At 33.9% G+C, this 24,953-nt stretch overlaps 1 protein-coding gene across 5 annotated transcripts in view; it reads left to right on the forward strand.

Annotated features, from left to right (window-relative positions):
* Positions 1–24,953, forward strand: part of if (integrin subunit alpha inflated) — a 126,091-nt gene that overhangs the window by 85,204 nt on the left and 15,934 nt on the right. For 2 of the 5 annotated variants that reach the window (XM_076113874.1, XM_076113878.1), the window contains exons 4-8: positions 10,520–10,646; positions 12,059–12,079; positions 13,740–13,801; positions 22,922–22,970; positions 23,534–23,599. In XM_076113874.1, coding sequence (XP_075969989.1) covers positions 10,520–10,646; positions 12,059–12,079; positions 13,740–13,801; positions 22,922–22,970; positions 23,534–23,599 — 325 coding nt within the window. The remainder of the gene's footprint in view (positions 1–10,519; positions 10,647–12,058; positions 12,080–13,739; positions 13,802–22,921; positions 22,971–23,533; positions 23,600–24,953) is intronic. The other 3 variants (XM_076113877.1, XM_076113876.1, XM_076113879.1) reach the window with 3 other exon arrangements.

Here is a 24,953-nt window from a genome sequence, read left to right on the forward strand (position 1 = left end):
CGATGAACAGTTAATATCGATGCGCATGCGCACCTAACGGCGGGTGTACACGGCACGTAAGTGGAATGCGGTGTTCGCACGTGAGCATCCCGCGATTTATGTTCTTGAAACAAACAATGGATTGTTAAGTGAGAATTCGGCTTAAGTTTTCAAGAAAAAATAATCTTAAGAACAATTTTTTTTAAGTCACAGACGAGGTATAAATCTGTGTCTTTTTAAACAAAGGTACATTTGTAAGTAATTTAGGTCGTATTAAATGTCTCACCGGGTTACGTATTGGTAATTCTGTGGTTGGGAAAATGTTGTCTTTGCAAACCTCAAATGATGTACTCGTACCTTTTAATGGGTCAAATATTGAGCCCACACTGTTCTAAGTTAAAGTCAATGAATTAGTTACAGGTGGAAAAGTACAACTAATAAAATTCCTGATGGACCAAATAGGGGAGAATAGATGGAAGGAACCTTATATTCTGGCATTTTTAAGGCTACTAGGTTTTAATTAAATTTACGTACAAAGTTAAATTAAACTAAAATAATAACACATCGAGTTACAATCACAATACTAGCCAAGACAGTCATCCAATTTCCGCTATTGAGTAAGAAAGCAACTCAATATTGAGAGCTGACTCAGAGCATGCATCCGTTTGAGTTCTCTCTTACGCCACGTTTCTAAATGATTAATGTTATGAGTCAGTTGTGTCACCTTGATCACCTGTTTTTATATCTACACAGACGTATTTGTGGTGTTGAAGAAAAATACGTATTTTATGACTAACCTTTATCTGCGACTTCACTTGCTGGAAAAACTAATCTATATGTTTCCCGGGATGCTAATATTTAATATATCATTTGCCAAGCTGTTTGATCAAGATTAGTCATTTAGTCGTTTATATTAAACAGATAGACAGTTAGTTACTATCGATTTTACAATATAATTACCGATTTAGCGTCAAACATGATTTTTGCCTGTGAATCTAAATACATAAAACTCAAAGGTGACTGACTCACATACATAGAGGTCTATCAACGCACAGCCCAAACCACTGGACGGATCAGGCTGAAATTTGGCAAGACAAATTTGAGAAAAGGTTCTCAGTAAAAATGACCATATAGTACCATGTAGTACAGCAGCACCCGATATTTAAGTATTTAGATAAAGATGTCTTGTTCATAGTTGACATCGTTCGGTTCTTTACGTGCACAATACTGGGCTGTCCGTTGTAAATCATATTACAATGGACTTGTGTTCAGCTTCATCGAGAATAAGACTATGAGCTTAGTTTAGGCAGAGCGGGGAGCGGAAACTATGTAGTTGACCAATCCCGCATGACTTTTTTCAAATGAGGTATCTTGGTTACTTCAAAAAAAACAATAAGTGTACATTATGTAGCTCTATGTAGAAGAGGATACTTAAAATATAACTCTTTAACTTTCATAATAAAAGTGGTTTTGTTGCGAAAGTCTTTTGATAATTTTATTGTAGTAAACAAATTCGTTTGTGTTCACAAATTATGTCTGCTTTGGCCAACTTAAGTTACTTTTAGCACCTCGCGATGTAGTCACAAACAAAAACAAAACAGAAATTAGCTTAGTCATCCAAAAATGTTATCGATCTATACAAGTTCGTTTAACCATTCAAAATAACTAATGAACGCTTTACGTTTTGACGCATCCTAACTAACTATACTTATTTACAGCGCCGTTTATAACAAATGGTAGTTAAACTACAGTAAGAAGCAGTAGCATCTCACCGTTTACAGCCTATTAAAGTCACCAAGGACATATTTCATACAAATTATACACGTATCGCCGTTATGAGTTAAAGCCGAACAGCCACCATCGGCTTACAATAAGCTAGTTTAGTTCCCTAGTCAGTTGCGCTCAGCGGCCGGTACGCTGGCTATGCGAGCTAAATTCATCATCATCAGTGATCGGTGTAGGTAGATTGATTTTTCGTACTTGTGTCATAAATGCACACAGAAAGAATAACATGTATAAAACACTTTTCCCAAAAGTCATTTCGGTATTTCGGATTCAATAAAATATTGTTAATGTTGGTAGTATAGGCTTGTGTACCTACTAAAAAATCGAATTAGTCCGTAAATTACATTAAAAAAAAAATGTTTGACATGTTTTTTTGTTTCGGAACGTAACTGAATTTAAGAAGATACAACGCTTTTAAAACCAAAGATCTCAAAATCCTGGCAGAGTACAATTCCTACCTAAGTTCCGGTTTTTTTTTAACTATCAACCAATTCCGGAATAATGCCCATATTAATATTAACGTTTCGAATGAATGACGTCATTTCAATCTACCTTCTCCGATCATTGATCATCATCAGCTTTTCTCCTAACTATGTTAGAGTCGGCTTCCAGTCTCACTGGATGCAACTGAATAATGACCGCGCCAAGGTTTTGCTTAACCCACAGATCGTTTACCGACCGGTGACTTATTTTAGCTGGCGATGGACGTTCGGCTTTAATAGCACATTTGCTATAGCTCTGCAGCTAAAATTGTTCTCACCTACTACCAAGTTTATGAAGAGAATGTTCATAACAATGTATCGAAGTGTCGATTTTAGTGTCTAGTCATAATTATAAGACTTTACTAGTGGTAAAGTTTAGAATATTTATGGTCATTTCAAGTTAATCGATGCATTAATGAACTAAGAATTTACCGTACGTTTCAAAACGTGTGTGTGGCAATTATATCAGCCTCATTGCTTCTTTTTTATTTTTGTCCGTATAACTTCAATTACCTAACAGTTATTGTTCTGCCCAATTGCAGCGCCATTTGTTCGGATATTTTCAACAACTATAGCCATATTTTAAAATTAAACTCACGAAAAGTACACAGGTAAAATCAGTTCCATAATATCGATTTACGTTAACACAAATTTATTGTGTGTAGTGATAAGCACAGAGCTCATTGATGTAGAAAAAACTCTCGCGACATTGTACACATAATTTTATAATCTATTCAATAGCTTTTTTTTGTATCAGTTTTTACGCTATTGAATAGATAAACTGCCGCTAAATATACCTCAGAAACCGGGGATTATTCGTTTACCCGACGTTTCGATCTATTTACATCGACCGTGGTTACGTGCGTTAATTTCCAATCGCGTTTAAGACCCGTTGCACAAAAAAGAAGATTTATCAATATGTGCCAATGAAATTAGCTACAAAAGTACTCATAGTCCAGTCAATTAAGCTTAAATTAGGTAAGAATCTCGGAATTCCAGATACCCAGCTGTAAGTCTGTAAATACTTGTATATTGACACCCTAAAAGTTGTCTCAAAACCTACATATGGTAGGGTGTACGCAACTATAAAATTTCAAGGTCCAAAGTCCCAAAAACCGGTTTTTTGAGCTTTTTTTGTAAATATCTCATTTCCTATGGAATTTTTGCATTCGTATTCATTACCAATATTGTACAGTATAAAATTCTCTACAAATTTTGTCTGAATTTTTTTTTTTTACGGTGAACCGTTTTCGAGATAGAGGGCGGAGAGCGCGCGTTCACAGGATCATTTCAAGTCAACCGGTGCCTCCGGTCGAAAATACGCCATATATATTATAGTTGATGAACTATCGATAAATCAATGATTAATAAATATTTGTCAATTTCTATTAACTATTACATTATTTTTTATCATTTTTTTCATAACCTATCCACTTTTTATTCAGTATTAATTAACTTATCAACACTTACCTGCCCATGTAATTGCAGAATTTTTCATGAAAATATAGGCACTATATTTGAATTTTAACCTAATTAATATTAATAACTTCTTATATGATGAAAAAAAAAACAAATAAATCAGTATCATTGAAAAGATATAGATTTAATATAATTATGAAGAAAATGACGACACCAATGACTTTTCAAAGTTATGTGTGTATTAGAAATAATTGTCACATGCTCCAACGGTGAAGGAAAACATCGTGAGGAAACCTTGCATGAATAAAATTTGTTAAATACATTTATTGAGGGCATGCAAAGTCCCCAACCCGCACTTGGCCAGCGTGGTGGACTCAAGGCCTAACCCCTCCCTCATTACGGGAGAAGACCCTTGCTCAGCAGTGGGACAGTAATGGGTTAAATTTATTTATTATTATAATCATTGATTTATCGATAGTTCATCAACTATATATGGCGCATCTTCGACCGGAGGCACCGATTGACTTGAAATGATCCTGTGACCGCGCGCTCTCCGCCCTCTATCTCGAAAACGGTTCACCGTAAAAAAAAAAAATTCAGACAAAATTTGTAGAGAATTTTATACTGTACAATATTGGTAATGAATACGAATGCAAAAATTCCATAGGAAATGAGATATTTACAAAAAAAGCTCAAAAAACCGGTTTTTGGGACTTTGGACCTTGAAATTTTATAGTTGCGTACACCCTACCATATGTAGGTTTTGAGACAACTTTTAGGGTGTCAATATACAAGTATTTACAGACTTACAGCTGGGTATCTCAAATTCCGAGGTGAACTTACTATAATGACTGGACTATCATGTATTGACACTGCATTCCTTACTCTCAGTAGTACCTTTAGATCAGGGGTTCCCAACCTTTTATTAGTCCGGGACCACTTTTATTATATTCTTGTTAACAGGGACCACTATGTAAACATTCGCGGACCAGTTTTTCACTTCCACGGACCAACCAGTGGTCCGTCGGACCACTGGTGGTCCGCGGACCGCTGGTTGGGGACCACTGCTTTACATGAATAGAATGCATCAATCACATTCAATATTACCATACGATGTACTAAATAGGTCAGCTCGCTATAATTGTTGCGCACACGCCTCTCCCGTTGACCGACATAGCTAACCATCTGAAATCAATATTGCTTTATGTTTAGACATGTCTGAATCGATCTATTTCGGGCTTTTAAGTTATTGTTATGGTTCGGAAAGCAGGTAAATATATGATGTTTTAAAATTAATTACTTACTGTTATTTCGGGATTAGAGATCATAAATTGACATTATACATCACTTATATTTTTATAAAAAAAAAGTTTTTGCCAAATTGTAAACGGTCTATGCAAATTGACGTAATTATGGTAGTCGCCACGATACCACTGCGTCGGAAGGTCGTGGGTTCGATTCCTACATGGATCTTTTATGGGATTCACACATTTTTGAGGGCTTTTACAAACATACAAATGTATGTTTGTAAAAGTCCTCACGAAAGAAGACCAATTCTTACTACGGAAGTTGTCTTTTTAATATGGTAAAATTTTACCTAGAGAAGTGGCAACAATATTTTTATTATTTTGTTTCTTTACCCCTAACGTAAAGCTACGAAGTTCACACAACTAGAGATATAAATAAGTATTTAAGTTATTACTACAAACTTAGCAGTTTATGATATGGACTTAACATGAACAACAAAATAAATAGTCTCAACAATTTCTCTTACATTATAATATTCAAGTATCATTATGATATTTTCGTTTTCACTTTCACAAGTACTAAGTACACAAGGTAGGTATAAGGGACATGAGAAGATTATGACAGCACTGCATGTCTTATTTAAAACGATAAAAAAGTAAAATGAAAGTTGACTTTGTGTTTTAATCTTTTAATTTTACTTTTTACAAGTAATAAAGCGAAAAAATCAAAGACCAAATTTTAAGAGGAAGGGGACTTTCTTATTTTGCAACAGAACAGAAACATTGTCTTGCAATAAATAAGGAAGTCTTAAGTCATAGTCTAAGTCTCGTCTTAAAGAAATATGAAGTCAGGTAGCTTTACGAAACCACGTTAAAATTTTAAACCGACTTCGAAAGCTAAAATGTAAAAGAATAGTTCAATAGAGATTGAATTTAAAACCCTTTTGTTTGAATGAAATACTATAGTTTCTATGTGTACATGATACGTTTGAAGTCTGAAAAGTAAAAAGACCACTAGGCACAGAAAATAATTTTCTAACAATTGAAAATTACATTTCAAAATGGTTTCCCCACTTCCTCCTCCAATAAATTTAAAACATCAATAAATAAATCTATTTGAACCGAGACTCGACCTACAACGCACATCAAAGCTTGTCAATAGTTGCCCAAGCGTGAGCGTATTCCAGCAATGGCACTGTGTCGCCGCCCTGGTTTACTTACCAGAATAAATACGAACACCGTGCCGAAGTAGGTCGCACAGGGCTTTTGAGAAGGTCGGAAGTTGGATATCTTCTGTTCAGGTGTCTGAATTTTAGGAGACGAAAAGTTTTTGCATTCATTTTTTTCGGTCCGTAATTTTAAACATTAAAAATGCATATTAATATTATAAAATATATCCGTTTTTTGTCTTCGTTTTGCCTCAAAAAAGCTGAACCTATTTGACGACAAAGAAGGCAGGGTGACGGATCGTATCTAGAGGAAGGATATACATATGTAGGTTACTTCTTAATAAAAACGCCGGCCACGCTATGACTTGTAATAAAATAGTAAGATAAAGGATATTATTAGTACCTACAATAAGCCATGTCAAAGGCCTTCAGGCGGTTTGAACAACTTTGATACTAGGTTGATCATTAACCATACGATAAGAAGAAGAAGTACCTACAATGCGAATATTGATGGTCCCTTATACCATTTACAGTTAAAAAACGTATATTCTAGCAATAAAAATATCGCTAACTCTGCCTTAAAACTAACTTGAAACCATAAACCATACATAATCTTCAAATGACTAATAACTCAAATCTTGAACTCTTTCCCTTTGTGCGCTAAGCTAACAGCTGATTCACTTATGACCAGTGAATCATTCAGTCAACGAACTTTACTTATATCCCAACGACCGGAACTTAGGCAATATAAAAATAAAATATTATCGAAGTGTTATTTATTTATAACATTTTTTGTATCAATAACTACAAATATTGTAGGATGATAATGTCATAATATGTACTATACAGTCGATCCAGCTAAGTCAAAGGCGAGGCGCCCATAGCCAGTGGCACTCACCGGTCGGTAAATGATCTGTGGGTTAAGCAACCCTTGGCGCGGTCATTCCATAGATGGGTGACCGCATAGTGGTATTTGAGCTGGGCGTCTCCGTGCGTCGGAGGGCACGTAAAAAGGTCGGTGCCGGCTGTTGTCTACTAAGATAATAGTCGTTAAGCCATGTCAAAGGCCTCTCGGCCGGCTTGAACAACTTTGATACTAGGTTGACCACTAACCATACGACAAACAAACAAACAGTCAAAGGCTTGAGTGACTATAAGTAACTATAGCGTTGCCAGAATCGAACCTACGACCATAATCGCGTTTCTATACTTTTTTACTACCATTTATTTGGTCAAAATCAAATCATTTATTCATTTAGATAAAATATTGACACTCATGATAGTCGTTACAATTACTGAATCTACCACTAGCTCGGAGAGGGAGTAGAGCCTTATGAGAAAAGCATGGTCTTCAACAAAATGTAATAGGATTTTATATCATTCCATTAGAATAGTTCTTAAAATCACATAAGTATGCACTGGAAATACTTTATAACAGACTTTAAGTAAAAAAATACACGATTCCATTCGTTACCATTAAACTATTTCAATGATTTTAATCTGTACTAAATAACTTCATCTAACAGGCTGTATGCAGTGTGACCATTGCATGTCAGACATTTTTAATTCTTTTTTTTACGACGTTCGAATGTTTCCCGCGCTATTCACTTCGTTAGTGACTCATGCTAAAGATATTATCGCGACGAAATATTCCATACGTTCAAATTAAACCTGGAACGCGTTAATAACGACCTGTCAAGTTGAAATGACGTTAATTGTCACTTTTTGGCGGGAATTGTTTATTGACTTATTTTTGGACATTATGAGGTCTGAATTTAAAAAATAGTTTTTAGATATGGAGAGCTTAATAAGTAGGTGGGAAATTTGATACCATCTCTTTGATTATCAATACTACACAATATAATCAATGTAAAACAATATTTATTTACTCGACCTTTGTGTTCAGACAGAATTTGACACCACATTCGATGTAATTTGGCCCTGTCAAATTCCAAATGATAACAAAATACTTAAGTTAATCGACTTTCTAATCAAACTCTTTTCTGCTTGCGGAGTTGCAGCAATAAAGCTGGTATTTTCATTTTTTATACTTGTTTCATCATGCCAAATACTCTAAAAATATGTCTCAAAAAAACTAAAAACTTAAGCATCCACTCCAAAACTGACAATCTCCACTTTCATATCCATAATCCAAGGATTACCAACAGTTTGTACATTGTATCAGTTTACGCAACGATGGCTATTAAAAACCGAATGTTTGTGAGAAGTTTACGACCCCGATCAATGGGCCATAAAACTCGTGTGTAGTGGCCAGTACTGACCCCAATGGGTCTATTTTGACGTCAGAATGCATTCAAAGCTAATTTTGATCAGTATACTGGATTGTGACGTCATAGTATTGTTTTAGGAACGGAAGCACTGTTTTTGGTTTGCAATTGTTTTGCGTCAAATTAATAAAAGCTTGTATTGTTGATTGAGTGATTATATGTTGAGGAAAGATAGACGTGATTGATTTGAGTGGTGGAGTTGGTAGTGCTTGCTCTATTTTAATATGTATAATCGCTGGATGTTAGTACAACTATAAGAGGATGAGCAATAACCAAAGTATTCCGCATCAAAATATTAGAATACTACTACAACGTTAGAAACAAGTCTGGTTGTCTGTACCATCTTAATGGCGTAATCGCTGAATCGATGTTGATGTATTTGCGATAATAATATTTGAAAACCCGAAATAAAGTACATAATTTGTGCTATATCCAAAAATCATCCCCAATAAAAAAATAAGGGATCAACCTTAAGAGCCCCGCGGCTCAGTGTTAGCGTTTCTTCATTTAGCAGACTAGGTGGTCATAATGTCATCTATACTAATCTATACTAATATTATAAAGTTGAAGAGTTTGTTTGTTTGTTTGTTTGTTTGTTTGTTTGTTTGAACGCACTAATCTCGGGAACTACTGGTCCGATTTGAAAAATTCTTTCAGTGTTAGATAGCCCATTTATCGAGGAAGGCTATAGGCTATATATCATCACGCTACGACCAATAGGAGCAGAGTACCAGTGAAAAATGTTACAAAAACGGGTAAAATTATGAGTCTCTTATGTGACGCAAGCGAAGTTGCGCGGGTCAGCTAGTACCCAATAAAAAGCCTATTATTATATTCTTATTTAACATTATTTTTAGTTATATTTACTTTCTTACACGTCATAAAATTGTACAGCGTGGATTAATATCGTACACCTCACGCCGGCTTCCGCCAGATGGCAGTGTGTGTCTATAATGTTAGTTTGTTATTAACACCGGCGCGAGCGCGTGCAACTGTTTTCTTTCCATTTTGAAATGAGTGCAGGGTTAGCTAAATCAGTAGCGCGATTTTATATAGTCGATAACGAGTATCGAGAATTTGACATTTAGAATGTACTGCAAATATAATTCCTACGGCGCCCACTAGAGGCGCTTACCAGATTTTCATACAAAATCTCTCGATTACTAACTAGTTGGTAGCTTGGTTTAGAAAATCGCGCTACTGCTTACTACAATCAATTCAGTACTATTGAAAATTATTACAAAGTAATAGTCTGATGATATTTGTAACATACATTTACAAGAGAATATATGTAATTTTGAATTAGATTTAAGATATATTTCGATGTTAATCTTATGGATCGATTTATGTTTGATACGGATTGTCATTTTAATGCTCATTTTGGGTGAGGTAAACGTAATATGCCGCACAATAATAGCTTATATCCTAAAAGAATACATTGTTATGGTCTTATTTATAACCTCTCACAAAGATACAATATTATATTCAGTACTTTTGACAGCCCTACGTCAAAGGATTACAGCATTGACGCGTGTTATTACAGTATTACAGTTAAAATTAACTACCGGACGATTTTCAAGTTCATAATAATATACCGAGGAATTTATTTTGATATGATTTATTTTTGACTGTTACTGCTTTTCTTGGAAAAATAAAGGTCAATGCTTCATCAGTAAAAAAGAAAGAAATTTCATAAGATTTTTATGACAACTACCTAAAAATCTTTTACATAAATCTCCTTTAAATCTTAGATTCGAATACCAGCATCACCTAGCTTTTGAATAAAAACAGGACCCGCAAAGTTTTCTTGTCTTTCTGCAAAATTATAGTTTTACTTAGCACACGTAAATAATTCTATTTCTAGCATTAGTATCATGACCTTATAAAAATTGCTTTGTGCTGCTTTTTAATTCAAGCTCGACAAAGACTTATATAAGTACAGTCAATCAGGGTAACATTGACAGTGGGAATATATTTTGCAAAACTAAAATAAACTTTAATCAATTGTGTCGGTTTCATATGAAAAAATAATCGAAACTTGTTCGTATTCCCACTGTCAATGTTACCCAAATGATTCAGTTACCCAGATTGATCAATAAATAACTATGTTTTTTTTGTAAGAAACTAAATGTGTCTTTTCCTTGTTCCAGGCATGTGCCCCTCGCTACGTGTCCTTCGTATCAGCCAAGCTGAACCAAAGAGACCCTGTAGGTACCTGCTTCGTCGCCAACTCGCCGGACCTCAACGAAGTTAGAGAATTCTCCCCTTGCCGCACATGTAAGTAGTACCTGGATGAATTTCTTACGTACCTGGATGAGTTTCCTACATACCTGTATGAGTTTCCTACATACCTGGAAGATTATCCTACGTACCTGTATGAGTTTCCTACATACCTGGATGTATTTCATACATGTGTGAAGTGCTTGACAGTGTGCACGATTTCCTGCGTGTTTTTGGTTTGTTCAGAGTTTCGTCGTGGTTTGTTTTTGTTGTGTTTTTCAGGTTAGTTGAAGGAATCAATTATTTTTTTACACTAAGTAAAAGATAGGTAAAGTAGGATATAGACTATAGAGTTCAGTCCAAAATGATAAATCAGATTAAAAATATGTCTCTATGAATATTTTTTCTCAGTTCAATTTTTATTTTACGTTTAAATTACTAGTCAGAAAATTATCGCACGGGACATTTTATCATGCACATATTCATACAATAACGCAATGAGTCAATATTTTGCATGTCGAAAGTTTTACCGCAACACAGTCACGTGTACAGGGGCGCCAATAAAGCCATCATGGCGGACACAATGGCCGCCGTAAAAGCGCGCGAAAACCGACTCACTTCCGCCGGTAATGGCCGCGAGCGAGAATTAGCGTGACGAGACCAACCTCGAGTATTAAACATGATTTACGAACTTTAAACGATAAACTCGAGTTACAAATAATAAGTTTTCTTGTAGTCGAAATTTGATACTTTATTTGGCCATACTTTAAAGTCTGAACAAAGATGTTATTTCTAAACTTATATTTATCGATGTCGATGTATCAGTATGGTTGCATGATAAGTCATTGACATTTGCATGAGCAAAAAATCTAGACTGAAAATTAGGCTATAAAATTATCTAACTAACTTGCGGAATGAGATTATTTCAGTGTTGCAGTATGTTTTACAGGAAAATGGCTTTTAATTGGACTATGTACTTTATGTTTGTATTTATTTATTACACACACTTATAGGTACACATTTGCACGTTACGATAAAAGTATATTATGTATAACATACATACTACTGTTATTTTTGGCTACACACTCAGGGTGGAATGTCGTAGTGCCATTTGTATGGAAAGGATAGTTTTAAAAAATAATTTTACTAAAAATTTAATTTTATTTTTAACGTTGGTGTTCTAAAAATTGTAGTTATGGCTTAAGATTTTTGTAATTTATAATATTTTTAGAGCTTTGCTTTTCATTGCTATGAATAGTCTACACTATCAAGCCTTAACGATACAGGGTGATTAACTTTTTAAGCACTTATCAAATATAATGTCTGAGCACCTAATTTAAAAGAAATTCGAAGTTGCTTTGCAAAAATTACATGTAATTTAATAATCACTTTCCATCCAGATGGCGTAGAAAAATTCCACCATTTCAATTATAAATACGATGACTATAAAATATTTATACTTTGTTTAGGGCACCGTTCAGTGGACGAGGGTGAGTATAATCCTAAGGTAAAGTTGGATGTGTAACGCACTTGTCGGTATGTAGCCTCTCATACACACCATCAATAATGTATGACAAAGTTGACCCATCTCATACAACATCTTCCAAGTAAAAAAACATTAAAAAACTTTTCAAAAATAAAAACAATATTTTTTTTGCGACAACCCTAATTAAACATACAGGTTGACGCAAATTTTGCCAATATTGGCAACCCTAAATATACAGGTTGATGCAAATTTATTTAAAAAAAAATGTTTCACTGTTGGGCTAGGGTCTCCTCCCGGAATGAGGGAAGAGTAAGGCCTTGAGTCCAATTTAAACATGTCATAATAATACTATAGTAATCGGTAGTCAGAAGCTTGAAAGTCAGACAACCAGTCTTACCGAAGGGTATCGTGTTATTACCCGGGTAATTGGGTTGTGGAGGTCCGATTGGTAGTCGCTCCATGTAAAATACTGGTATTCAGCTGCATCTGGTGAGACTGGAAGCCGACTCCAACATGGAAGAAAGGCTAGGCTGATGATAATAATATAATACTTTCTTGTTTTTATTTATTTATTTTAAAACTTCTATCTATATCATTGCTATTTTAACGGCTGAATTTAATGTGTTTCAGCTCTTATTATTTAATTTAATATTTAATAAGTAGTTGCATGTACCTATGTACTATGTGTATGTATGTGTCGTTATGTGTTACAAATCTAATTAAACACTTTAGAATTCTAGCTTTATGTTATGTGTTAGGTGCAAAGTATATAAAGAAATATATTTATCGACAAAAATTGGTAGTAATTAAAAAAAATTCAACTGGTTACAAGTTATACCAGATAGGTAACTGACTTAAATAAAACATTACTCTTCATCGAAATAATTTCTATGTGAAAATAAAATTCAAAAATATTATTTTATAGTCGATGTAAAATTGCAATCATAAAAATCAACTTTTAGCGACAAAGGCGAACGGCAGGTTTATATGAAGAATTCGTACAGCTTATAAAATGTCATGTTTAGGTTTACTTTTTGTTTTAATTGGTAGCTAATATGATAGACAAGCTTATTTCAAAAATCTTATAGTTTTAAAAGTTGGGAGGTAAAAGTTATGTCCAATTTTAGAAGCCCCGATAGTTCGCTAAATTGCTCAGATCTGTCAAAACCACAATCCAAAACAACAGCAAATTAGCGGATGTGTAGACGTCAGACGAAAAGTGACGTCTCATGAGATTTTCTTTTTTTTTAGTTGTCAACAAATATAAGCCATAGACCAAAAATTATTATTTAAATAAACAAATTATTTGAATACTTTCTAATTAATCCGGACTTCTAAAAATAATATTCCCAAATAAAAATAAGTGACTTAGTCCCCATAATAAGTGGTACAAATTCTGTTACGAAACAACACAAACTTTAAGCTGTACGAAATCTGCCGATCTCCTTTAATTCCAACCGATTCCTGTTACGCTGTTTTTACAATCAAAACTAAAAACGAAAGCATTTGAAATTATCAAAATTACTATAAAATTTTATTATACCCTATAATAACTATTTATAAATGTATGCACCCTGTATATACCGTTGTGTTAATATTGCAACATAAATGTTTAATACATTGCTACTTTGTTGTATATTAATTGATATATTTTAATTCTACAGCAAGCCATGGGCAGCGAAAGACTGGCACGTGTCAGGCCGGTTTTTCAGGAGCTATATCAAAGGTAAGCCTTATGTGATATTAATATAAACTTTTTGTATTGTTGGCCGATTCTCTACTATTATCGAATATCGACAGCCGGCTAGCTAACGAGAAATTTTGTATGAATCTCTGATCAGCGCCCCTAGCGGCCGTCGTAGTAACAATTTTTGCAGTACTTTTTTAATGTCAAACTCTCCGGCTGTATAGAGTCAGACTACTGTAATGTTTCTGTGTGATGATGTTGATGTGTTGTTGGTTAGTTTTGCGACATTTCAATATATTTTTAGGTTCATTAATGATTCATTCATATCGTATTGTTACTGGTCAACCCAGTATCAAAGATTTTCAAGCCGCGCGAGGGCCTTTGACTTGGCTTAACCACTATGCGGTCACCCATCTATGGAATGACTAGCCAACGTCTATTACTTACATGAGACTAACATTGTTAACGGTGGATCGAGTGTATTGCAGTCACCTCTGTCTACAACTTCGGGTATAGGTGCAGTGATATTATGTATGTATGAAAATGAAATATCAAATCAATTAAAATCTCATTATACTTATCACATAAATGTCGGATTACCCTCTTACATTTCGATTATCATTCCTGTCATTATCAACTCAGTGTTGCGAGACCAAAATTTGATGACAGCGTATTATCTTTTTGTCACACCAATTACGTTTCGTTACAAGAAAGGTTTCAAGCGAAATTCTGTTTTTGTCAATGTCAATTGTGGCTCACATCAAAAAGTATAGTTATTAAATGAATTTTGTAATAAGTGGTAGTGTTAAAACCAGTTATTTTCACTTAAATCTGTAAAGTAAATTAGTTACGGTCTTACGGTGTTTTTGGTAGGCTATAATTTTGCCTGGTGACAAAAAAATCAATGATTGTTGAAGTTGTGTTTTCTTTTGAACCTTAACGTTTGATTGTACTTATATCGGGCTCAAATTACGTTCTTGCTTTAGATATATTGCAATTATAGAAGTGGAATCATATTATGAATAAATGTATGAGCATAACATTATGAAAAACATCAGCGAGCATCTAGCATAAATTATATACAGAATCCAATAAGAACAAAGAACTTACATCATACTCCGCATAATAAATTCACCCCGATCTGCCCGTACTCAGAAAGCACATCACGGATTCATCTATTTTATTTTTAATATAAAAACCACCGAATTCCAACAAGTTCATGTAAAACATCGTGATTTTACGATCGTGGGAATAGAATTATTTTTGCCCATAGAGGAATTATCATCGTGATCGCATCGGGGAGCGCTGGCGCACGTGAGGCGCATGCGCGCGCGCACCGCAGACTCCAACCTTATGAATTATTAAACTTTTATTGTTTCCAGCAAAAAATAAAACAAGCAACATTTCTATTTTGAGAATAGTGAGCGAATTTTATTGCTGTTTTATTATGTCTCTGTATTTGGGATACAATTGAGATTTACCGCTAAATTCTGACAGGACAATCCCTTATGCCTAGTATGGTAAGACTTTATTTGTTAGCGTCCGAGTATAATGTTTATAAAATTGTATAATAGATATGCTGAGATTAGCTGCTGAGATAAAATGAGCCCGATTTGTACACTCTTGCTGCATTGTATGTACACAGCTATAAAGTAAGGAAAGTGATAAAATTAGAAGTAAAAAGCACTGCAACGTTATTTCAAATCAAGCATTCGAAAACGTATTTACGACTAGTGTAACTGTTACTAGACATTGTTTAAGAATACAAATTAACTTTACATACTTTAAATCAACGTGAACTCATTTTATCAAAACCTTTCATATATCAACATAGATAAGACATTTCGAAACGTACAAATATCACGTAAAAATTTATTGATCATTAAATCAAAGTGTAGTAGATATCTTCAAAAGTAATCGTTGAAAGTATATTAAATCGATTTAAATTCGTGTCACAAACAGACATACAATTAATTATCATTATCTGGAGGTATAATAATAAACATGACAAGGAATGAACAACGCCTTTGCTTCACACTTTAAAAAAACTGATAAATATCGCTACTGCGTGTTGTGGAACGTTTTTTTGGTGTTGCGAGTTATAAAAAAGGATTTATATGTACGTCACGTGCTACTAGAATCTTGGAAAAAATACAGGAATGAAGTAGGCTGATTTTTTGTACCGTGTTTTAAGAATCCTAGATATAAGAAGCTTGTTTAAAAAAGTTGCTATGATGATGTTATATTTGCCTAGACACAACGTTTCTACAACCTACACGACTTATTACATACATAAAATCACGCCTATGTCTCATAAGGGTAAAAAACCTATGAACGCCACTTGGTAACATCCTTACGAACTTGCCTTTCACATCCATACATCTAGTCATACAGGACCGCCGGTTACAAATATATGTTTTGTTTTAGAATAAGTCTAAAACAAAACATACAGAAATCTCATTAAAATAGTTCTAAGTTGAATCTAGACCACAGCTGTCAGCAGATAGCCTTACCTTCTTATCAAAACCTTCCATCCAGCTTCCAAGATGTTATCATTTTCGCAGAAACCATAACCAAATAGAAGTAGAATGTTACACGTGATAGTTTTGTTAAATTACTTTATCACGTGTAGTAACGTGTGCAGATTTTATTGTGTGGGATGAATGAAAATTGCGTCCTACTTGTTTTTAACCGATTGCAGAAAAAGGAGGTTCCAATTTGTCAATTTTTTGTTTCTTTTTGTAGGGAGGCCAGTTTGTTTTGATGATTCTTTTTTGTTTTGTGAGCTGTAGCGCGATTCTGTACAGTCGGTACTGTCGAGTATCAAAATTTTGACTCTAAAAATGTATGGCAAAAATAGTTTTCTACGACAGCCGCTAGAGGTGCTTATTAAACAACATTTTTCGATAGGTAGCCGGTTGTCGATATTCAATAGCAGTAGAGAATCGGGCTACTTAAGTAGTCGGTTAATATTGCCTACTAAATAACTTAGGTACACCTCTGCCTGCACCATGGGATGTAAAAGGTGTTATAAAAATCAACTTCGTCTACATTGACGACCATTTTTAATAACAAACTTTTAATAATAAATGATAAAATAATTAACAGATAAATAATTTTATTAATTCAGTTTAAAAAAGAAACAGATTAAGAATAAATATTTTATTTACCAGCATTCGTTATTCAAGTCAAAACATTACGTATATTCCTATTTATAAAATGATTGTATGAAACGTGTCTTTAGTAGGTTATTTTGCAAAAATATACGTTTGTTTTCAGTATAGTTATCTACAAAAACTAAATTCTTAAGAACTGAAACAATATGACATCATTGTTTTGAATGAAAATGATTCAGCTTATTTTAATATATTTCTTCTGCATTAATAATATTATAAATAGAATACTTCTGTGTGTCTGAAAGATTAAGAACACAACTGTTAGTCACGAAGACTTGTATTTGATTCCCGACTCGCACAAAGATTATCGGATTTTCAAAATCTTGTTGGAAATTTTTGGATAGTAGTAAGCTATCGTTTGGCTATACCCAGTAATTAGCATTAAGCTCTCTAATTCATAGGATTATCATTAGAAACGTCAAAAATGTATGGATTCTCACATGCCTATACTTCCTAGTATACCAATTGTTCAGACGAAAAGTTAACAATTCCATAATCCTAAACGTCAGGCTTCCATATTTCATCATCAAAATAAATCTCTACATAAATCGTTCGACACATCCCTAGCGCGTTGTGCAAGTGTATCAATTTTATTGAAGTGTCCATCTATAGACCAATAAATTTGTCGTGGACGTAGCACTCGTAGGTGCTAACCTCACTTCATTACTATTCATTGCTGGAGCCAGTTGAATTCTAATGCGATCCATGCGCATGCGCACCTAACGTTTGAGCTGCAATTTTGTTGGTTGACCATATATTACACATACGGCCAGTTTCTTCATCAAAAGTAACATAAGGCCGTTGCTGAAAAACTCTTTAGTGATTTTTATAAGCGTGTTTATTTTTGGAGGCTTCGATTGTATCTCTTACAATTAAGGACATCAGGCGTTAGTTAATATATTTAAAAAATGTCAAGCAGTATCATTTTCAGTCTCTGCCTATCTTCTGATAATATAAGTCTAATATTTTGAGGAATTTAGGATTCGTATTATTTCTCTTGTATTCTATTTGGAAGTACAGTTACTTGAACACGTTTAACAAAAAAAAATAGGTTTATAAAGGCGTGTTTTCACAAATTAAACTTTTACGTATCCAATACCTCGCTTCTTCGTGCCAAAACAATAGGTTCATCTTATTTAAATGATGTGCTAATCAGTCTTGTAATTGTTGTCTACTTTGCATAATCAGTTCACGGTACAGGCATAATCGAGACTGACCTATTCTTAATCGACTGTACCTTTCTCGCTAATTTTCTCGTACTTAAAAGGATATGAGCAACAATTAATCTATACTGATATAAAGTTGATAGGGTGTTTAGGATAATAGTGGCTAACTTTTAGAGCTAATTTTTGGAAGATAGTCGAAAACCCGAGAAAGGATGTACTCTATGTTTAGTAAGCTACGTTTTGTTGTCTTAAATGGAGTCGTTATAATCAAATTAAACGCGGACGAAGCCGCATAGATCAACTAGTCTAGTAAAGATGTTGTCGGAGACAGATGCAAGTTAGTAGAATGTGGTCGTACCATTTTCCTTTTAATCTTGAATACGAGGAATGGCTGCAAGTAAAAATATCCTCCATTTCCAAACCTAGCACAATATGTCGACAGAAGCACGTCAAACATTCTTGTAAGTTTACAAACATGGTTTCGGAACGCGCCCGTAAGCGGCGGCCATTTGCAGACAATGGCGGCGCAATGCGCGGGAAAATCGATGCGTCCCACCGTCATGTTGCGAAATCGTTGACGGTAGTTCGTTTTTTATTGACTAGTTTTTATTTGCTTGGTGATAAGGCATACTTAATTTATTATACATACATTTTTCTTCTAGCGACCACTGCGCCTTCATTTGGTCAATGTTTTGTGTGATAAGTTACATAAAGCACACCTCAGATACTGGGAAATTTCCAAATACTGGGCGTGCCTGATATTATAGAATTGAAACAGAAACAATTAATCTCAAAATTTTCAGCCTAAATTGAGAAAGGTCTATTTTAAAGTTGATATATCGGCTTAACCCACTAACATAAAATAATGTACATAATTAATTATTTTGCTGACTCTTTTATTTTTGAAAATATCGCAACGAAGTCTGAACCAACGTTTAAACGCTCTTATATTATTATTAGCTTCGTCTAGACGGCACTTATAATATTTTTTTAAGATGTAAGTACTTTACTTACATCTTAAAAAAATATTGTCTTTTCCTTAACTTGATTGTATCGCCACAAACTATGACGGTCAATATTATTTGTGTAATAGTGTAATGACGCGGAACTGCGCACGCGCCAGTTATGTCAATATAAAGAGTACAACTAGTTATTACTGATTTCTCGAATTTTTGTTGACATTATCCTCAATATTTGTACCTATAAGTAAAATTTAAAGGTTGTACAAAAACATTAGGACGACCTCACGCATGTCGTCCTAATGTTTAAAGGGTAACGCAGTGGTAAAAGTGGTCGCGACGCTCGGAGATCGTGGGTTCGATTCCCACACGGTACAATTATTAGTGCGATACACAAATAGCTATGTCGAGTTTGGTTGTACTTTGTATTCGTTGTTTGTATGATTGTAAAAAGTCCCCGCGACACATGGGTGAGTCGACTTAAAAAAAATATTTCTTTAAGGTAGAAAGGCTTAAAGGCTTTTTAAGGATAACATATCTTTAAAACAATACAACTAAAAAGCCATTCACGGTAGAATAATCTCAACTACCCATAAAATAAAGATGAATATCAATTGAATTATTCCCCTTGTATATGTTAAATATATTTTAAACGCTGCCAATATTTATGCACATTATAATTGAATATTCAATCACTTTTATAGCTTTCTTTAACCCTGAAAATGCTAAGGCTTTTTGTTAGTACACTCTTAAAGCCGCATTTGAATTGAAAAGCCGAGCTTCGGTGTTAGAAAATATCGATTAGTAAGTTACTTTATGGTTTAAATTTTAATATATTTCCATCACAGTTAAATAACAACAGTAAAGCTAAGTACGGGTTATTTATTAACTGACGTATTTGAATCTCTTTATGTTAAGGTTGTCAACATTTTTTAGTAATTTAAAATATTTTGTGTATAAATTAATAAACATTTTTTTTCTAAAATTATTTATATTTGTGGAGAAATCTGCGTGCCAAAAAGCTGTTAGAATACACGTTATTTACCATGGAAATACTTTTTTAAATGCTGAAAATTACACACAAATATAACAATCGTATAATCTCACCTTTTTTGTAAACTTGCCTTGTGTACTTGATATCACTTAAGCATTAACAAATAAAATTAATAAACCTTGATTTACGACAAAATTATAACGTACCTTACGTGGACAACAAAATAAGTGAGCGTAGTATACCGGTGACATTTTGGCCCCACGACCGCGCGGGTGCAAGCCGCCGCGCATGCGCATGTCCCGCTGTATAAGGCGACAGCCGCATGCGTACTTATTCATTGGCCGCATACGCTGATTCAATGCTAAAACGACTAGGCTTTTATCTCGTTTTTAGGGCTACCAACTCCATTTTCGGGTTATAAATTTACTTACTATTTTTTGCAATTTGCTTACGTGTATGCCCAAGTCTTATGTTTTAAACATATTTTTCAATTTAAATGTACATATCGCAATGTCCGGTTTCAGTTTCCTAAGTTCTATGGAAATCAAATTGCTATTTTATTGAAATGCCCTTTTACTGTGTCTAGTGAAATTGTAAATGTAGTTTTTAAATACGTAAATAATTTAGTAAGCAAACAATTACCGACAGTTTATTTGCTTGTTCACACCTTTAAGCTCAATTTAAAAAATATCTACACTAATATAGCTTGTTACTTACATTCTATGATCAAAGCTCATAAGAAGAGCTGCCTAGAAACAGAATTTTCTGATCAAGATTTTTACAATGTTTGTTTCAAGTATTACCAAACCATTAAGGCTTTATTTGAATATTAGTACTCTATCCGGAAAGGGTAAATCAATCTTCATAATCGTCGCATAAAAAACGGCTTACGAAAAATTACACATGATGACATGACTCACTCACATTGGGTGCAGGTAGAACACCTGCTCCCACCAATAAGGATAGCTGGTAGATTGATAGTAGAGTGGATAGCCTTTCACATCTTGGCAATAGAAAATAGCAACATCCAACATCGTATGTTTACCTATCCATCTTATTCTAAACAAAAACCGTATCCGTTTATCTTGCAAAACGTAGGCAAGTCCTTAACAAGTTGTTTACAAGTTATTTTGTATGAGATAGTTTTTTGTAAGCCGAGCCGTAGCGGCTTATCTCTCTTGTATGTTCACACGGATTTTGTATGTCTGCTTTTTGTCTTGGAAAGAGTTTTGGCCTAAGTTATAGAAGGTAGCGGTTAACAGCAAAAGAATATGAAATTAAACTTTAGCTGTAAACGACTAATTATATTCTAAATGTTAAATAAATCTGGTGTAACATAGAAAGACTATACCTACACAAAAAAAAATTGTCTTATGTATTTTATCCGTGCATTCAATCTTAAAGTGCTTTATTTTTTTATTTCTGAATATTTAAAGTCGAAAATTTCGATTTAATATTTTTTTGTAAAAAGCTCATGTCTATATGTTTAGGTACATATAATAGTAATTTCTCGAATTTTATAGGTATTTTCAATTCGCTACATTTTATAAATCAGACCACTGCTTCAAATGTCATCATTTCTCATTCGGCAATCTCTTAACACATCACTAAACAGGAGTCGTAAACTGGTGATACTTTTTTATGCATTTTTTGTCATTTCAACCTTTAAACATCCTTAAATTACGACGGGTCTTTCCAAAAATAACTTACTACTTTCGTGGTTTGTCCTTTTAACAATTTACTAAATGCAAAACTGGCGATATTTTTACCAAAATATTGTTTATTTTACTTGTTTTCATACAGACGGTCACAGGGCTCATTGTAGGTGTGTTAGAAAGGATGGCCATGGTAGAGACAAAAATGTTAAAATAAAAACTTAACCAAATACAAGACCTAATAAGAATACATGCATGTCACAATAATTCCATAAACACGAAACAACAAACTAAAAAAAATGATTATCGTAACTTTTAAACTTTCGCTTGACATGTTTAATATATAATAGGAACGTGGGCATTTAACAGTTTCCTGCGCCGGAACGTTAGGCATTCCAAGGTAAAATGCGTGCAAGATAAATTCCCGTATAAAAACTACTATATCTCAACATAAAATCAAACTTACTCCCGCCTGAACTTCCAAATTAAACCATCCCCCCACTCCATTCGGCCACTAAACCAGAGCGAGATGACTTCACACACTTATAAACCGATACACTATCTACAAACGCAATTAGGACAACATAAGGACACCACAGGACAGGGCATTACCATAAACACAATCGTAAAACACTTACTACGATAGAGATTTTTGACATTTTATTGTTTTAGTACAGTTGTACTTAGACATGCTAAAGCCCTAGACAAGGATAGCGATATGGGATTTGTGTAGCGTTGTCCTTTTTTAACAGCGAAACTTGCGTCCCCCTGGTATGTTATAGTCTTGGTTTGATGGTTCTTTGTTGATGTTAAGACTCTTTTAAGTGTATTATTGTAATTTCTTCTTAGGTGCTATAGTAAAATGTATTAAAACATATTTGAAAACACTTCTTCTTTGTTAATAATTTTTTTGCAGATGTACCCAATGTAAAATAATTTCCTTGACTTAAATGGGCACTATAAACTCTTGCTTTTCTGGCTGGTGTCGATAAACTGGCTGCCACTATAGCAGAATTTCGGCAGACAATAATAATAATTACCGTAAAGTTAGCTATAGTGTAAAAATCTGAAAAGGATATTCATCACCAGCATCACACACATAATTTTAAACATAGTTTTGTTACTTAGCTTTATAAGTAAAATTTAGGAGAGTTAAAAATTTTCTGTTACAATAAAAGTTTGTTTAACACTCTATTATTTGTTTTCCAGGATGGTCAAAGGATGTTCATGGGAGCTCCAGGCAGCTTTTTCTGGCAAGGTAACGATAAGACCTCACAATTAGCGACTACTAATCAAACATAGAGTGCATAAGATTTTGACTACTCCCATCTAGATAGAGCTGCGTAGATCTGCGCATGGTGGCTGATTAGAACGAGAAGGAGTTCACCGTAGATGTTTTTATTAACTGGATTATGCAACTGTAACAATAATATAGATTTAGCTGCAAATTCTGAGCAAATACCAGGTTATTGAAAAAAAAATAATTAAGATGACGATTTTGAAATAGACGTTGACTAAGAAGAAAACTAAATTTACAAATATCTTATAAATATTTTTTTTCTAACAGGATTTAAATGTTAGGGTAGTCTATTTAATTAACTAAAGAGACGAACTAACCAATTACAAATATATAAATAAGAAAACGATATTGACAATCTGATTCATTATCAAAATATTTATTAGGATTTGAATGTTAGGATAGCCTATTCAATGAATCGAATAGACAAACTAACAAACATAAAAAGTGTTAGGGCAAAATCTATGCAGAAAAACATCAAAAGGAAACCGTAAGATGATAACTGACACTCAAATTATCCACAGGACGAACATTATCGATAGATCCGAAAGAGTCATTCTTCTACTATATGCCGAAAATACCAGAAGAAGGTAAACTTGTCCTGAAATATCGCCAGATTGACATCTTAACTCTTAACAGTAATAACATAGACAGGCTTAAAATCGCCTAATCCTATATCAACGCCTGAAACATGGTCGAATTTTGTTTTAAAATCATTTTTGTTGTTCGAGTATAATTGCTTTTTTAACTTTAACATCGATGTTCAAGAATACGCTAACTGATTATGCTTCTTAATTAACAAAAAATGGTTAAATACAAGTTTAATGTTTGCTTTTAATAAAATTTTCGCAGGTGATCATTATTTATGTTGCTCTTAATTGGACCGTAATACGTTAAAGGATTTTTTTTTATATCTATTTCATAAATAAATGTTACCGACGGCGAAGCAGAGGTGGATCTTATATCATGAATCTGTATGAATCATGTACCGGTTATACCACTCAAAAATGCAAGGGCAGTAATTATTTAACTTGTTTCATAAAAAATTTGGAAGGCACGTTAACTTGTTGGTCCCAGCTGTCATTTTCGAAGATCTTTGACAAGAATCTTCTGACTACTGGAGAAGCTTGAGGGTCTGGGGTGTGGAGTTCAGATAGGCAGTCGCTTCATGAAATACTGATATTCAGGTCCGGTGAGACTGGAAGCCGACTCCAACATAGTTGGAAGAAGGCTGATTGATTCATAGAAATTTAAGTATTGAAATAAGTTTCACCTCTGTTACGTCTGTGTAACACTTGTTTAAGTTTAATTGACAAAATATTACTTTTTTGTAAGTTGTTGTTAGTATAGACGATGATTTATACTTGAACATATAAAATGTGTTTAAAATGAAACTAAAATCACTATTTATGACAACATCAACAATGAAATCATAAGACCTTCTGCTGTCATCAATAGTGATTCAATCATTAGCTTTCCTCAAAGTCATGGTGGTAAGGCTGCCCTCTGGGTTTCTACCAAATACCTATCTCATTTCCAAACTATATTTGAGAAACCATTAATCTCTTGAGAAACATTTTAGAGGTAGAAAACATAATATGAGACTGCACGAAATGTTAGATAATAGATTGTTACCACATACTTCCATATATCTTTGTGCTAACATAATATAATTGTTTACTTGGATGATATCATAGCAGTCACTTGTAATGCAACACTCTTCCTTCCAATGCAAAGAAACGCAGAACACACGGATTAGCTTGAGCATTACAAAAAGCATGATAATGAAAACAATCTTCCCTACTTCACAAACAATATGGATGTCGTGTATATAGGAATGGTGATTCCCTCGTAGATTAAAGAACACGGGTTGAATAGGTTGATATTAATATAAAGAAATATAAGTGTCCATGCTTTAAACTAAACAATTAAACTTTGAATTAT

This window comes from Anticarsia gemmatalis, chromosome 4 (genome assembly GCF_050436995.1).
Source record: "Anticarsia gemmatalis isolate Benzon Research Colony breed Stoneville strain chromosome 4, ilAntGemm2 primary, whole genome shotgun sequence".
NCBI classification, from domain to species: domain Eukaryota; kingdom Metazoa; phylum Arthropoda; class Insecta; order Lepidoptera; family Erebidae; genus Anticarsia; species Anticarsia gemmatalis.